An 18,325-nucleotide genomic window follows, 5' to 3' on the forward strand; every position below is an offset into this window, starting at 1 on the left:
ACCATTATGGTTGCCTGCTGGTTGAACGCTTCTGTTCTTCAACTAGAATTTCACGTAACCACCCTATCTCTGTTTTAGGCCCAATCTTTATATTTTTCTATGTGCAGCAATCCTGGTTCTCTCTGGGGATTTGAAGGGGAATAACAGCTTTCCCTTTGCTTATAGCCCCCTTTTCATGACCTTTGCTATGGGTTTCCTCTTCTTCCATCTCCTTCCCATCATCCAGATATTCAGTTAATCCCTCCTCAGTCCGTATTTTTCCTACAATTCTGTCATTGTTGGCTTCCACCTTTTGCTATGATTGAATGCGTTCTGGAGGGTGGGGGGGATATGTGTTTGGTCAGTCTGCCATCTTTTTTTTTTTCTTTTTTTTTTAAGATTTATTTATTTTTGAGGGGTGGGAGGGACAGAGGGAGGGAGAAATTCAAACAGACTCCCTGCTGGACATGGAGCTCCACTCAGGGCTTGATCTCATAACCCTCAGTTCATACCTGAACCTAAACCCAGAGTCGAATGCTTAACCTGCGGTGCCACTCAGGTGGCCCCATCTGCCATCTTGAAGCTAAAAAGTGTAAATACCTTAAAAAGCGCAAGAAGGGATTAAGTATAACAGTGTGACTCCCTTCTTCCTACAGTAATGATGTGACAGGCACAAGAATAATTTAATTTCAATATTTATTTGCATGACAGTTTTTTTTTGAGGTTGGCTTCATTACCTACCCATGTTACTGAAGAGAAAGCTGATATTAAAAAGTTAAATAGTTTGAACTTTCACATCCATTTGTAAAGAAAACATGCCAAGATAAAGCCAAGGAGTGTCTGACTCCAAATCCATCCGTCCACTCTAAAATGAGTTACACAGCACTTTTAGAGTAATAAAACTCTTTCCCAGAACTATTCCTGCTTAATGTCACTTCTTACGCCATCAGCAATTATGCCTTATATTTACATAGTGATTTACAGTTCACAAAATACTTCCATAGAATCTTATTTAATTCTTTTTTTATTGAGATATAATTGACAACATTATATTCATCTCAGCTGCACAACATAATGGTTTAATATTTATATATATTATAATCACCATAGTGTCTAGTTAACATCCATCACCATACAGTTATAAATATTTTTTGTTGTGGTGAGAACTTTAAAGAATTACTCTCTGAGCAACTTTCAAAAATACAATACTGTATTAACTATAGTTACTGTGCTATACATTATATCCCCAGAACTTATTTGTAGCTGAGAGTTTGTGCCTTTTGACTACCCTCACTTGTTCTGCCCACCCTCCACCCCTGGCTCTGGCAACCACCAGTATGTTCTGTGTTCGTGAGCTCAGTTTTTGCTTTTTCCATTTTTAAGATTCCACATATATGTGACATCATATGGCATTTATCTTTCTCTGTCTGACTTATTTCACTCAGCATAATGTACCATCTAGATTGTTGCAAATGATAAATTTCCTTTTTTTACATGAATAAAATTCCATTATATATCATATATCTATCTATCATCTATGAATCTGTCTATCTATATCTATCATCTATTGATCACATTTTCTTTATCCCTTTATCCATCAGTGGATACTTGGGTTACTTTCAAGTCTTGGTTATTGTAAAAAACACTGCAGAAAACATGGGCGGTGCAGGTAAGTTTCCGAACGGGCGTTTTCATTTTCTTTGGAAATATACCTAGATATCGGATTGCTGGATCATATGGTAATCCCATTTTTAAGTTTTTTGAGGACCCTCCATATAGTTTTCAAAAGTGGTTGCACCAATTTACATTCCCACCAATAGCACAGACGGGTTTCTTTTTCTCCACATCCTTACCAACACTGAATTCTATTTAATTCTGACAATTGTCTTGGGAGGTTGGGTATAATGAGGAAACTGGTGAAATTAAACAATTTTCCTGTGGGCAAATATTCACCAAGTAAGAAAGCTGAGACTTGAACCAACTCTTGAGCTGGGGTTTCTGGATTCCTTCTGAGGCCATCCTTCTATCACTGATAAGAGAGGCAGGATGTGAACTCAGTATTTGCTGATTTGGCCATAACTGAGACTATCAAGATCCTCCATCATTTCCACAAGCTTGCCAAATAAATTTTAGAGTGCTAGGCTCCATTCTCTATCCAGATATCAAGCCCTTAGATATTTCCCTCCTCATCATGCCTAAGAAATGCTATTACATCCTTATTCCTAATATTTCTGCCCTGCTTTATACCTGTGTCTTTTCATGCCTGGATTACTGCACCAGCTGTCTATCCAGTCTGCCAGCCAGTCCCTAACCCCACTTCCATACACCAGACATAATCATCTCTCAAAATGTGAATCTAATAATATGGCTTTCTTTCACAAATTCGGGTTTTTTTTTTCTTTTTGTTACTTAGAGATTTCAGGATAAAGATCAGATAGTGGCTCATAAGAGTACTAATTCCTCTAGCCCCATTTTCCTATTTGTCCTTACCATGCTTTCCTCTCCCATAATTGGATCTGCCATAGTTCTTTGCTTCCTTCTGCCCCCTTCTTCATCTAACTCCTACAGATCCTTCAAAAGGTCTTCCTCTACCCCAGGGAACTTACCTTGCTCCAGTTTGAAAGCCCCACCTCTCTTTACTTTAATATCATCCTATTCACACTGCCCTGCCAAATTCCACCAACCAAGACCACCAGGAACACACCAGTCATCAAAGTTAGGTTCATCAAGTTGTTCCAGGAGCAGAAATAATGTAAGATGAGAAATTGCAGGATTTCTCAATAAGGGGGTTTTGGAAGGGGTTTGTTCTAAGATTTGGGCTTGAATGGGGTAATTCTGGAAAGGACTAATGGAGGGCAGTGGTCATTTCCATATTGGATACCATCTGTAACAAATTGCCACAAACTTAATGGCTTAAAATTACACAAATATACTCTTAAAGTTTCGATGTCAGAAATTCAAAATGGGTTTTACTGGGCTCAAATCAAGGTGTTGGTAGGACTGTATTCATTCGATTTCCTAACCTTTTCCAGATTCTAAAGGCTTGCCCCCAGTCCTTTGGTTTGTGTCCCCTTCCTTCATCTTCAAAGACAGTAGCATAACATCTTTAAATCTCTCTCCTTGATTCTGACTCTGACTTTCCTACCTTCCTCCTTCCCTTTCGATGACACTGGGCCTACCCAGATAATCCAGGGTAATCTCCTGTCTTCGAAGCCGTGGGTTAGCAACCTTCATTCCCCTTTGCCACATAGTATAATAGAGTCACAGGTTCCAGAATTAGGATGGCAATGTCTTTGCGGGACAATTATTCTGCCTCCCAGAGGTGCTGTCAGGAAGCAGGACTAATTCTATGGCTGGGTGTTTTAATCATCTTTACCCAGGAGGTGGAATATGGCTAAAGGTGTTATTGGTCGAGGCCACAGTCACCGACAATGATGCCTAGTCATGTTAGGTTTGAATAGTGTTCCTATTTCCATCTGTTCTTGGACATGATTACAGAGTGGCCTTGTTTTTGTCTTACTCCATCATTGTCACAGACTGACCTTGGCTGATTTGATGTTCTGAAGATTGTGTATGAATGCGGGGAATGCTCTGGCTTATTATTAATGAGGTGAGGGCTGCTGATTATCTTTCTTATGATCCTTGATTCCCTCACAAGAGTGTGTATGTTGTAAGCTCCTTAAGGACAAACACTCTGCTTCATTCACTGTTCTATCACCACTGCTGTCTTCTACATGCTTGATAAATATTTGCTGGATTAATATAATGATTTTAAGCCCTAGAGAAAAAGCTTCATCCTTTGCTCCTTGAAATATGGTCAGAGGACAAGCAACATTGGCATCACCTGGGAGCTTCTTCAAAAGGCAGAATCGTGGGCTTCTTTTGTACTCAGAGCTTTGACAATATTTCAGGTGATTCATGAGCTCATAAAGTTTAAACACTGGCCCAGTCCTGTGGATGCTAACCCCAAAGGAAGTAGAGAGGGACATATGTCTCACTCTTGATTTTTCTAAAGCATTGATGAAATGGTATTAACATTTTTAGCAAAAAAGTAAAGTTTTTGATGTATGATTTTTCTTATGTTCTTATTCTATTTTTATTGCTATTTATAGAAAAACTAGTTTATGTTTTTCATTTCCATTGTGGGTAGAGGAAAAGCACTTAAAACTGAAGCAGGATAACTTTCTATTAGATAAATGGAAATATTTTTTGCTTCTAAGGCCTGCCAGGCAGAGAGCTCTTAGGATATTCTGTAAGACTCTTGAAAGTGCTGAGAATCAACTCTAAAAATACCCTGTTACTTCTCAGACACCAGTCCTTTTGTAGTGACTGGCCTCTGAGACTCCTGACATTATCTTTGACAACAAGATTCACAGCAGAGTGTCCTGCTCTTTTCTTCCTTCCTTTCCAGTCATCCTTCCCGCTTAGTAATCTCTTTACAAGTGTGTCTCATTATCTCCATTTTGAAGCTTCTGCGTCCAACGCCCTGGGTCACAACTGCAGAATTTTCAAGGCTTCCCTAATGAGTGGCCTAAAATTTTGAGATAAATCTTTGGGACCTAGGTCCTCACTTTTAAATTTAAATCTATTTATTTGTATATTTAGTTTTTGGTCAGCAAAGACTTTGAGGACATGATGCTTCTAGTAGCTCAAGCTTGCCATCCTTCATTGTGCGGCAGTAATGCAAAACGTGATTTTTGTCATCAGAAGGACATAACCTCAGGCCTCCCCAAGGGCAACGATGAGTAAATACGTTGAAGTGTCGTGCTTCCAATCATCAGTGAGGCTGTTTAGCGCTGAGGGACACAACAGATCAGAATTTTTTAATCTCTCATTCTTTGGACTAAGTCACTGTACAGGTTGGTGCCGTGATTTCAATTTGCACACGTTCCCAGTTGCTGGTTCTACCTCTCCCTTTGAGTCCAAAAAAGTGGACATCAGCTCCTTGTTTTGCATTACTGAGAATGGAGAGTAGATGCGAAAAATGACCTTCCTATCCCACCGGTGACTGAAAGCTGGCAACAAAACCATACCTTCCTTGGCATGACTTTTCATGTCAGTTGTCAAACACCTGCAGGCTGTGTCTGACAGAGTCAGCGAGCTTATTATACATCCGGGCATTCCTGGGGTGTCACCTTATTTCTTAAGGACACATCATGGGTTCTACATCAAACAGCAAGCTTCAGTAATTAGGCGTTTGCTCTGATAATTAACCAAGTGGCCTCACAAATGGGGCTCAGCCCCACAAGTGCTGAGATAGCAAGGCATTGAAATTATGTTTCAAGTTAGCCCTAAGACTTGGTCAGCAAGTTCTGGTCTTGTCATGTGACACTTTGGGGGTATATTGTCTGGCAATCATATTTGATGGCCTGCAATCTTGACTTCAGTCTGGTACTTCTTCACTTTAGCTCTGTGGACACTGCGGGTTGGATAGTTTTTTGCTGTGAGAGCTCAAGGTGTAGGGTTTCCCCGTACATTGTAAACTGTGGCTGCAACCTTGACTCCTACCCATGAGAGGCTAAACAGCCTCCCACCAGTCCTGACAAACAGAAATGACTCAAGACATTGCCAAATGTCTCCTGGGAAGCAAGGTTTCCCAAGACAGTAAGTTACGTTAGGTCTGGTTTATTAAGCTGGGGCAAGAAGGTGTCTCCTTTTTATCCTTCAACGACTCATGTTCATCTCCTTTTGAATGTTGTGTTTTGTTAAAGAGGACACATCTTCAGACAGCTTACTGTGGAACACTACAAATTTCCCAAGGTGTGACCACTGCCTTTACTGGAATCATATAGTGGCCAGATTCCAACGAGTGCGGGCTGCAGTGTAATCTTGGGTCATCTGTGATTTTGATGTGAAAGTCATACCACGGTTGAGGTGGTGAGTTTCAGGAAGCCAACTTACCTCATTTTACAGTCAAATGGCTTGGGGCCCGGAAAAATAATTTGCCTAAATTTTACCAGCACATCAGTGGCCAAATGTTTAGAATATTCATTCATTCATTTACTTAGTTGGTATTACTGAAAACTTGCACTATGCCTCGTAGTGAGCGAGGCACTGAGGAATCAAGGCTGATTAAAGACATCATTTTTGCTGATCATTTAGCAGGTTAGAGAAGCATCTGTCAGTCACACGGATAAAGTTAAAGGACAGCTGTGAAAAGTACTGCAGATGTGGGGGAGATGGTGGTCTGCCGTGATGCTGTAGCTGGATTTAGCTAATGTAGGGGAGGGCATAAAGACCTTGCAAAGGAAGTGGTTGGGCTGGGGTCTAGAGGTTGGTGGGAGAGAAGAGGGAAAAGGATTCCATCAGAATAAATAGCAAGTGCCAAGTCTCTAGAGCAAGAAGGAACATGGTACTTTTGAAACAATAAAAGACAGTGAGGGTTAAACATTGAGTTGGGGGTTTTTAGGTCAGTTTAAAGATAAATTTGAAAAATCATCCTGAAAGCAATTGTAAGTTATTGAAATATCTTTAATGTGTGTCTCTCACAACCAGATCTGCCTTTTGTAAATGCTGGTTATTGGAAGGAGATTGTAAGGGGGAAAGTGGTCACCTGCCTAGTTCTGAGGCCACCATAGTGGTAGTGGTAGTGCAGGTACATAAATAAATAGCTTGCATTGGGTAATATGGCGGGCTGAGAAATGGGCCCCCAAATTGTTCACTTTGTTATCTTACCTTACCTTATCAGACTCCCTACTTCATTGCTAGTGAGGGAGAGGTGAGTAAGTTAAGGATCCTGATTTGGGGAGATTCTCCTAGATGATCCAGATGGGCTCAATATGATCCTTGTAAGAGGGAGGCAGGAGGATAGCAGTCTATAGCATAGGAGAAGCAAGACATTGGAGGGAGGCAGGAAAGGAGGCATGGACCAGAGAATGCAGCTGGCCTCAATAGAAGCTAGAAAAAGCTAGAAAACAAATTCACCCCTCAGAACCTTTGGAAGGAACCAGTCATGCCTGCTGCTGATTTCACACATTTGGCCATAGGAGGTTTAAGACAATAAATTTGTGTTTTTCTTATTTTTAATTTTAATTTTTTTTAAAAAATATTTTATTTGTTTATTTGAGAGGGAGCAAGTGCATGAGTTGGGGAGGGGCAGTGAGCGGGAGGAACCTGATGCAGGGCTCAATTCCAGGACCCTAAGATCATGCCCTGAGCCACGGTCAGACACTTAACCTGGTGCCCCATATTCGTGTTATGTTAAGCTACCAAGTTTGTGGTAACTCGTAGCATTAGGAAATAATAGGAAACAAACAGATGTAGTGAAATGGAGATTGGTAGAAATTAATGGATTCAAGAGACTTTTAGAAGGCAAAATTGACACACTTGGCAATAGATTGAATTTGCAAATGAGGGCGTGTCAAGGGTTGCTCCTGGGTATTGATTCAGATAGTAATATCTCACAGCCTGGGTATAGATCTTATCTTCTTACTGAAAACCAGATACAATTTTCGAGTAAGAGGGCCTAGACAATAAGAATTAAACTTTGCATGCAAGTTAGTAAATTAACTGAAGGGAAATCATATTTTGAGGGTCATGGTATTTGATTGTCAGTAGTAACTGAACAGCAATGGTTAGGAGGATAAGAATCAAGGGTCTGAGTGAGCATTTTCTCTGGGATATCTTTACGTGATTAGAAGCATGACAGTTCTCTTTATATGCTTCCTGTAACAGTAATTAGATGTTGTCTCTACAGGCTATTTTATTATCTCTAATTGTCCCAAGTGCCTTACAGACCTGCCTAATTGGAGGACCTCAGCACTGAATTACAGGTGTGCCAGAGGTGCTGCCGGTCTCAGTCTTCGGCTGATCTGGGCGGGATCTGGGGGCGCTGAGTTTGGGGCATGGCTATCTCCTCTCAGTGCGTCTCACCTGATTATTCCACTGAATCCTAAAGATTTGTAATATACTGTGTGTGCTATCTGAGAAGAAGATTAGGAAGTACTGCCCTTGGTCTTCCTTCCACACTGTCTTCCATGGATGTCTTGTGTCAGACTCCCTGGTGGGGCTGTGGGGTGATGACCATGATAGATGATTGTTAGCCCACAATTGTTAAATTTAGCTCTCTAAAAATTCTTAAATTCATCCTCTTGTTCATACTGTCACCTGAATTTAGGCTCCCAGCCTCTCTTGCCTAACTTCGTGTGATGGTTTTCATGCAGTTCTACTGATTACCAACCCAATGGCCATTCCTTTCCCTCTTGCTAGGTCGGCAGAGACCACTTTGCACTATAGGAGCAGAAAATACTGGATACATGCTTTTCCAGCCTCCTCTGTAGCCCAACCATGAGATGTGATTCAGTTCTAGAGTATGGGAGCCAGTGGGAATACACCGTAAGGCAAGTGTGAAAAGAATTCATTGGAGAGAGTAAATACAACGGAGCTGTGGGAGAAGAGATCCTCTCTTTTGCTTCTTGGTTTTGGATGTTGATGCATAAGAATATGAGGGATGCACCTGCTGTAGTGATTCCACAGCCGATGGGGGAGCACTGAGAGGTCCCCATGAGCCAGCTCTGCACCCTGACGTTGCCAAGCCCAGACGCAGCCCTGGAATGGCCTGTGTTCCTGCTTTTGAGTAGTCATGAAAATAAGCTCTTTTTGTTTAAGCAGACTTCAGCGTGGGTTTTTGTTACTTGCAGCCAAAAGGATTCCTAGTGAATACTATTTTAAACCCAGTCTTCATACATACCTCCAGGATTTCTCCATTCCAATTCATCCTCCACACTAACAGAGCAGTCATCTTTCTGAAATGCAAAGCTGATTATGCCTGCCACCCCTAGCTAAGTGCATGAGTGGTTCCCTTTGCCTCCACAGCTTGTACAGTTTCACATGCCCCCGACCTTTTCAGCCCCAGCTTCCATTAATTCTCCTGTCACTATGGCTGTGGGCCCTTTGAATCGTCTGTGACTCCTGGAAGACTCTGTAGTATTTAACAACTTAGAGACTTTAACACACTTCTTTCTGGAATATACCCTATCCCCCTAACCAATACTCACCCATTTTTAAGACTCAGTTCAAATATTTATCCTTTCCATAATGAAGCTTTCCATGGCCACTACCCTGAGTTCAAGTAGACCTGTTCCTTCTCTCCATCATCCCTGAAGTCCGCAGAAGGCAATATGGACTTGCAGGGTAGAATGGGTAAACTTGTTTATTTATTTATCATTTTTCTTTTAATTACCATTTCTCATTCATCTTCAGATTCCTACAACCTAACACCATACCTGAAACACAGCAGATGTCTAATAAATGTCTTTAAGAATAAACACTTGAAAAGATAAATGGAAAGATCATTTTTGTATTACAGAGTAACCACAGATAAATATTTTAAAACTCATTAAAAACATTCCCTTGTAATTTCTCTCATTACTAATGAATTACAATATTTTGAAGGTAGAAACTTTATCTGTGATGCTTACAAGACAAGAACTATCTTTCTGTGCATGCTGGAATTGACTCTGTTTCTAAGATCTGTACACAGTATGGTTCTTGCTCCTTTGTAGAAAATCAAAGAGCAGGACTTTCTTCTATCTTTATTCATGTCAGACCTTATTTAAAATCAAAGAAATACAAAAGGAGAAATCAAGTAATTTATTAAATAATATCTTAAGATATTATTAAAAAGAAAAGGGTCATGAACTTTATCCAAACCAATAAGTATCCAGTAATGATTAGTCTAGTACTGAGTCATTTTTCATGTGACAATATAATATTTTTCTTTTTATCAAACCTCCATGTCTCATGATCCTGTTTTTTTGAGGAACTCACAAAAGCAAGACATTTTTACTGCAATTGGTTTAGACATTTTTTTTGCTTTCTACCAGGGGTTCCCTACCTCACACTTTCCCTCGTGTTGGGAGGTTCTGGAGGGCCATGGGTCTTTTGGCATTTGGCTTAAGGACAAGTTGACAGGGAGATACATTTAATTTGGATATGGGGGAATAGATTTGGAGTGTGGTTTGCAGTCATTTCTGTGTCTCATTAGGCTATTTTGAGCTATTCTTGTATGGGGATGGCTTCCAGGAATTCTTTACCATCTATTCCCCTAATTTACACAAAGTTTTTGATATGAAGATGTAGGACAAGAGGTCACATGTCAGTATGAATTTGCCCCATGGCATTCAGTACAGTATGATTAGTAGAGAAAATAGTTTGAAATGATGGAGTCAGAAGCTAATCGATGGAAAAAATATTATTGAAATAGAGCAAGCAGTTAAGTAGTAAAAATACTCCTTTTGGAATTTTGTAATATTTGTGATTTTTGTTGGAGTTTAATTTTTTGATTTCTTTTAGCATTCAACAAATATTTAATTTTGTATTTGATTTTATATTTTTATATTATGTTCTTTTTCTTAAAGAGGGTTCTCAACATTGTATAAACTGCATGCTTTACAAAACCTAGATCTTCCCTAGATAGACCTATGTAAGAATATAGCTTTCATAGAACCAATGCAAGATTAAGATAGCTATTAGCTATGTTTTTGTTTTTCATTTTCATTTTATTTATTTTATTATTACTTTCTTTTCTTTTCTCTTCTTTTGTTGTTTTATTTTTTCCTGTTCAGCCACTTCATAGAAAGAGGACACACATGGATTTTTTTGTAGATGTTCTAGAGAAAATTCAGGATGTTTGCTATAAAAAGGCCTAAGGTTTTTTTAATTTTCAAAAATTTTAAAAAAGATTTTATTTATATATTTGAGATAGAGAGACATAAAGAAAGTGAGCACACAAGAAGCAGGGAGGGGCAGAAAGAGAGGGAGAAGCAGACTCCTGGCTGAACAGGGAGCTTGACAAAGCAGGGCTTGATCCCAGGACCCCAGGATCATGATCTGAGCAGAAGGCAGCTGCTTAACTGCCTGAGCACCCATGCACCTCAGGGTCCTAAATTTTTAAAAAGAGAGCATATTTTAATTTTTATTTACCATTACTGCTCAGATATAGAGCTGGGTATTGTGCCATGGAGGGCATAGCTAACATCTTGCCAGATTGGGTAGTCAGGTGAGGGAGAAACTCATTTCAACAGAGCATTATAATTGAACTTTGGCAAATATTTTCCATCCCACTGTATAATGCTACGTTTTTTTTTTCTTTATGGAGCAGAGCAATGTGATGAGAGTAAGACATAGTGTTAATCCTTCTGTGATTTTTTTTTTTTTCCCCCAGGGGAAGACCTACTATTGAATACCTTTATATTTTAGGAGCAAACCCAGTTTTAATTCCCTGACCTTATTTAGCTGTAAGTCACATGAAGTGTTTGAATTGTAAGTGCTGAGTCAACCCAGGTGGTCATGGCGCTTTGTTCTTACAAAAAGATGGTAACGCAGCACCGTGTATTTTCAAAAATGCCTCTCCTGTAATTAATCAATTAGTGGTTAGAATGCTGGCATTGTTTTATATTTTTCTAGGTGTCTCACCTTGCCTTTGGATTCAACCTGTGACTTCTGTGTACTCCCAGAAATTTAGGTCTTAGTTGCTGGTGATAGGGAGGAAAGCTACCTCTGGGACCTACATAGGGATCTACCAAATTTTGGGGTCCAGCATGTAATACATATTCTTCCCATGGCCTTCTAAGAATGAATTGTTATATCTCTGTGACTTTCTGTTTCTGTGCCATGTGTCCTCTTCTGCTGTATAGTCTGTAAGTTTTCTACCAAGTGCCATTCTGGGCAATCTCAGTGCAAATGTCTGGAATAGTTTATTAGGTCTTGCATGACCCAAAGTAATTTTGATCAATCTTGTCCATTCTTTCACTCCGGTTTTCAGAACTAAATTTCTATTTAGAGAGGAATGGATTTCCTTCTCACTCCTGGGGTGTGAGGAGTGAAATGTTTACTTAATATTCCACCTGGCCCTTCACAAGATTGTCACATTTGTCATATAATCTGCTTTTATTAGATCCAGCAAAATATATATATATATATATATATATACTCACACACATTTCAGAATAAAACTTGCCATTCGTTTTTCTGTTTTTTATTTTGTTATTATTTTCTTTCCTTTTTTTTTTTAAAGATTTATTTTTTTTTTAATTTATTTGACAGAGAGAGATCACAAGTAGGCAGAGAGTCAGGCAGAGAGAGAGAGAGGAGGAAGCAGGCTCCCTGCTGAGCAGAGAGCCCGATGCGGGACTCGATCCCAGGACCCTGAGATCATGACCTGAGCCGAAGGCAGTGGCTTAACCCACTGAGCCACCCAGGCGCCTTTTTTTTTTTTAAGATTTTGTTTATTCATTTGAGACACAGAGATACAGAGAGAGAGAGAGCATGAGCAGGGGGAGAGGCAGAGGGAGAGGGAGGAGCAAGCTCCCTGCTGAGCCAGGAGCCAGATGTAGGGCATGATCCCAGGACCCCAAAATCATGACCTGATCCAAAGGCAGACACTTAACCATCTGAGCCATGCAGGCACCCCCTTTATAGCTGTTTTCAATATTTATTTTTAAAAGGGTACCAGATCAACAAATCATATTTATTTAACCATTCATTTCAAGGGGCACCTGGGTGGCACAGTTGGTTAAGTGGACTGGCTGGATCTTGGTTTTGGCTCAGGTCATGATCTCAGGGTCCTGAGATCAAGCCCCACATCGATTTCCACATTGGGCTCTGCACTCCGTACTCAGCATGAACTCTGCTTCAGGATTCTCTCCATCTGTCCCTCCCCCTACTCATGCATGCTCTCTCTCTCTTTCTCTCTAAAATAAATAAATAAGTCTTAAAAAAATTTAGTCCACAAACTCCATTTTTTTTTAAACAATGATAAGATTATTAGTTCAGGCGGTGGTCTCAAAATGTGATGTTAGATATAGTTCATGTGGGGATTATAATAAAGAATAAATTTTAAAACCAGTCCTTAAGACAGAGGAGCTAGAGATAGGGAAAAAATAAAAAGGAGACTTTCCTATGAGCTCTATGGCATTTGTGTTGCACAGTACCAAAAAGAGAAATTCTTTAACCAAGCGAATACTAAGAAATACCTCGAGTTTTAGTTGGACTCACTATGTGTTTATCGCTTCATTTAATTTATTCAAACACATATTTATTGAATTCCACCTTGTGTGTTGTGGAAATTCAGTGAGCAAGAGAACCGAATAAGATTTAACAGAACAGTTCTTGGTTTCATAAAGCCTGCTTACAGAGAATTCTATCCAGGGTCTATAGAACCCAGGGCTTTGAAGTCACTGCAATCCTTCTTTAGTGAAGGACACACTTTGAAGGGATCCTGTCCTTGTATTCTATGACGTGAGAGCTTTCTTAAGCAGCTGTAAAGACATCTAACACAAGAGCAGATCAAATTAATGAGCTTTTTGTGGTCTCAAGAATGAAAATTGGTGTCAAGAATGAAAATGAGGCCCTCGTGTTTTTAACCACACCCCACAGCCAGGGTATATAAAGAAGGTTCTGAGCCTGGGGAATCATCACACAGAGGAGACACATTCCCCAGCTACCTGAGCCCTCCACTCCTGACACCATGCACTGCAACAACTTCTCCGGTGCTGTCTTCCCAGGATGCTACTGGGGCAGCTATGGCTACCCCTTGGGGTACAGCGTGGGCTGTGGCTACGGCAGCACCTTCTCCCCAGTGGGCTATGGCTTCGGTTACGGCTACAATGGCTGTGGGTCTTTCGGCTACAGAAGATACTGGCCATTTGATCTCTACTGATGTGTTGAAATTGCCGAGGCATAGAATCTTCTCTCCCAAGGCTGAAAGGCGCCCCTCCATGTCTCTCCTTTACTTCCTTCTTTAGTCCTCCTTTGCTCCAAGACGTACCAGTCACCGCTTCTCAGACCTAGCTCCAGAGTCCAGAAGGAAGGAAACGAAAAAGCCGATGATGCCTCCAGCTGCCTTCCCTGGATGATGTTCTTTGAGACATTTTCAGAAACTTGATGCCCAACGATGTATTTCTTCCGAATTTTTCACCATGCTCATGACTCTTGATAAAGTTGTGGGTGTGCGCATTGAATTCTCAATAAACTTGTCTCCATCAGCAGAACACTCTCACCTGAACAGAGTTTCTTTTCTTGGTGTGTGCACGTTTCTGTTACATTGAGTGGGGAGGGAGATGGATTTGTTTTCCTCATGTGGGCTTTAGAAGCAATAAGAAAGAAAATAATCCTTGATCTGGTGAGATAAACAGGCAAGAGGGGGCTACTAGTGAGGGGGGGAAAAAAGTCTGTCTTCATCTTTTACTTCTGGTATTTACCTCCAATCCTTGGGCCAGTGGGGCACCATTCAGTTCTCGGTGTTTCTCATTTCACTGCTCCTTCCCCTCCTCAAGGAAACCCAACATTATCAGGAGGCTTTTCCAGTTATTTCCATATTAGTACAAATGAAACCCACTGTGTTCCCTTTCCCAGGGATGAAAGAATGTAGAAAAAAAAATACCATGTTTCCTACAAAAAAATTCTGAGGCCTCAAGTAATAGAGTAGATATAGACATATTTTGGGAGCCTGAGAGTCTTTTAGGGGGAGGGATTATCCATTATATCAAAACACCTATGGTATTTATTTTACAGCTTAGAAACTCCAGGTAAGAAACAATGACAGAAAGCTTCTTAAACTTTGTACAATCGATACCAGGTAGTGAGTTTTACTCTTTAAAGATATGAGTAACTTTTCATAAACATGGGGAAAAAGTAACTATAAAGTTTCTGAAGATACACTAGCCTTTCTCCAGCTCCTTTAGAGAAAAGAGCTACATTCCTTTCATAAGCCAAGTCAAAAATGTCTCAATCCTCCTGTTGAAAACATTTTATGTATAGTACAAATATTCTTGGTGATAGCAGGATTTGGCTTAACCCTGCACCTTTATTGAGTATCTGCACATGTCTATAGTGCCTCTGATTTGCCTCGTAGCTAAAAATATAAAGGCTATTTGGAGAGATTACTTTAGAAGAGAGTATTTTCTCCACCATATTTTACCCAAAACATATGTCTTTTTAAAAATTCAAAAAACATCTTGTTCAAGGATTTACTTGGTAGATTCTTCCCCGGTAGACTACTGTGATAGCCAATAAAATCTCCAGTTTGAAACTTTCTAGCAGCTGCATATTAATTCATGTTGAGAATTATAATTTAATCAAAAATGCATATTAGAATAGGAAAAGAGACTTTTTTTTTCAAGAATTACAGAGTCAGATTTAAACTAGAAGATGTCTATTTGATCATTCTAGAATGATGGAGTTATATAAAATATGTGTTTAAAGAGAGCTCAGAGAGATATCTTACCCCAGTGTTTCTGAAATTGTGGCATGTGGGAGAATCACTTGGGGAACTTGCAGAAAGTGGAAATTATTATGCCTCGTCTCTAGCAATTTTGACTTGGTACATTTGAGGTATGGTCCAGAAATCTAAATTTTTTTTTCAGCTTAATGGAGGTTTAATTGACAAATAAAAATTGTATAGATTTAAGGTGTACAACAGAATGTTTTGATGTGTGTAGACATTGTGAAATGAGTACCACAGTCAAGCTAATTAACATATTATTCACCACCTCATATGGTGAGGATTTTTATTTCAAGTATATGAAAGGGAGCTCGACATCACTAGTCATTAGGGAAATACAAACCAAAACATAATGAATTATCACCTTACATGTGTTAGAATGGCTCTTATCAAAAAGTTAGAAGGTAAGTGTTGGTAAGGTTGTAGAGAAAAGAGAACCCTTATGCAGTGTTTGTGGGAGTATAAGTTGACTCAGCCACTACAGAAAACAATATGGGGATTTCTCAAAAGATTAAAAATAGATCTATCATATGATCCAGCAGTCCCTCTTCTGGGTATATACCCATAGGAAATGAAATCATTATGTCAAAGAGATAACTGTGCTTCCATGTTCATTGCAGCATTCTTTATTGTAGCTAAGATACAGAAACAGTATCTCTTCATGGAGAGATGAATTGATAAAGAAAATATAGTATACACACAATGGAATATTATTCAGCCTTAAGAAAGACGGAAATCTTGTCATTGACAAACAACATGGAAGAACCAGAAGTCTAAAGTTTTTAGCTTCTAGCTCAGGTGGTCTAAGTTCCACATTGTAAGAAGCACTGTTTCAGGGTCATTACTTATACACACACACACCCCCCCCTATCTTATTTATCATCTATCTATCCATCTATCCATCCTCAGGTAACTAAATCTTGAGAAAGGAAAATCCTTTACATCACCAGTTAAGGACAAAGGAAGACATCCTTTACATCTAAAGATGTAAGAGATGTGCACTGAAACACATCTCTGCTTGGCACCTTTCAATCACTCTACTGGGGCTGAAGGTCCTGATGCCATGCTCTGCTTTAAGGAGAAAGTGTATTATTTGATGATTTTATAAACTCATATTTTCCTATGTAATATGAAAATGTTCTACATTACTTGATGTCATTCAGTGATTTTTAAAGATCTTATTCATTTATTTATTTGTCAGAGAGAGAGAGAGAAAGAGAGAGAGAGAGACTGAGCAAAAGCAGGAGAAGTGGCAGGCAGAGGCAGAGAGAGGATTAAGGAGCCCGATGTAGGACTCGATCCCAGGACCCTGAGCTGAAGGCAGCTGCTTAACCAACTGAGCCACCCAGGCATTCCCATTCAGTGATTTTTAACTGTAATTAATTTCTATTACCTATTTTTAAAAATGTATATATTTAGTCCCTCCTCCCCACCTCCCTTCTGATGGGCAAATCTTCTACAGGGCCTGTGAATTTGTATTTAAACAAATACCCCTAAGTCACTTAGCTTTGGGCCACCAATTTGGAACGATTACAGGGTTCTTTATCATGGGTTTTCATAGACTATACTTTTAGCTTTCTTCTATTTGTTTGGAAACTTGGAACTGAGATGTTTCATTTATATTTTTGACTTGGTTTCATCTCAGGTCACACATGAAGAAAAGTACTGTTTTTCTTTCCTACCTTCCCATTAATTTTTTATTGTTCTTAATTATCTGAAAAGCTAAGTTATGTATATTTAAGATTTCCTTGCTGAATAGAACCTGTGGAACCCAGAAAGGTGATTTGAATATTAAAGGAATCTTACTGACAGAAGAACCTTTGAGAAAAAGAGAAAGGAAACAAAAAAAATTTTTCCTTTGCATTTTAGGATGGTATAGAGTAATTGTTCCCAGAAGAAAGGCATGGTTAGAGGATATTCTGAAGTACTCCTTGAATTCTGAGTCTGCAACTAAGTGTTGCATAGACAAAACTGCCTGGCATCACCCTCACTTGAGTGCTGAGGGCAGTGTTATTTCTACTCTGCTTATCATTTTCTTAATGACTTGTTTGCATCTCTATAAAAGAGGGATATCAAATGCTGCAAGTTTCTTGATTTTATTTAGAGCACTTTTACATTCTATGTATCAAAAACATATTCTTAGGTGTCTCACTAACACCTACCACCTGGTTCTAGGCTTCCTGTCCACTCTCCGAAGCCCTCAGTTCTGATCATTAGACTCTCTGTTCCTTGATTACTCTGAAGCAATGATTCATTATTGTAGTTTAATATATGAATTCTAATGAATATTTACACATTTGGTGCAAAGGAAAGGTTTAAAGTTCCCCCAAATTTTCCAGATAGAAAATGTGCCATGCGATACCTTGCTCATCATTTCCCAAATACTCTCTAAAGGCTATTTTGAAGGTATCTGATATCTTCCTCCATCGCATGGTCAGTAGAGAAATGCTCTCCATGTTACTCCTTATGTGAACACAGTATTTGATGACCCAATCCAACAAAAATGTTGGCTGTGAAGTTATGACCATCAAGAATGTGAAGAGTGAGTCTAATATATGTAGGAGATCCTATGCTGTATTTACATTGTTCAAGCATATAATAAGGGACCAAATGATTCTCCATCACTCCCATTTTTCTTTTGCCTGCATTCTTTTGCTTTTTGTTCTATACCTTTGTTCTTAAGTTTCTTACTTCTTAGAGAATCACAGGATTCTCTTCTATTTCCATAGATCATATTAAGGCAGGGTTAATTCTGAAGCAGGTTTATGATCAAGAGAAGCATCTTTCCAGTACAGAGGAATCTTCAGTCAAAATAAATCATCATTTTCAGAGATTCACACTGGCCTTGCCTTCCAGGATCCCTCCCCCAACAATGGCGAAGGGCTTTCAGCCATGGTAGACACCTAAGGAAGACCATCAGATACCTTACAAGTTAGAGGTTTCCTTTACTTACTGATGATACTAAGGAAACATAGACATAAGACACTGAGGAATAAATGGCTGAAACTGGAATTTGATAAAAAATTTTTAAGGTGAAATTCTTTTTTTCTTATTCAAAGAAGAGTTTGCCTGCTCTTTTGTTAAAAACTCCAGACAAAGGCAAAACAGAAACTGGAAATGCTT

General features: G+C 39.4%; 1 protein-coding gene across 1 annotated transcript; it reads left to right on the forward strand.

Moving 5' to 3' along the window:
- The first annotated feature begins 13,420 nt into the window (after positions 1–13,420).
- LOC122910314 (keratin-associated protein 8-1) lies at positions 13,421–13,758 on the forward strand. The gene has a single exon (XM_044254961.1). The coding sequence runs from the start codon at positions 13,448–13,450 to the stop codon at positions 13,637–13,639; it is 192 nt and encodes a 63-aa protein (XP_044110896.1). The 5' UTR covers positions 13,421–13,447; the 3' UTR covers positions 13,640–13,758.
- The last annotated feature ends 4,567 nt before the right edge of the window (positions 13,759–18,325 follow it).

This window comes from Neovison vison, chromosome 6 (genome assembly GCF_020171115.1).
Source record: "Neovison vison isolate M4711 chromosome 6, ASM_NN_V1, whole genome shotgun sequence".
Taxonomy (NCBI): Eukaryota; Metazoa; Chordata; class Mammalia; order Carnivora; family Mustelidae; genus Neogale; species Neogale vison.

What these genes read in the sequence shown, in the direction of transcription:
- LOC122910314 (XM_044254961.1), top strand. Translation starts at nt 13,448, where the DNA reads ATGCACTGCAACAACTTCTCCGGTGCTGTCTTCCCAGGATGCTACTGG.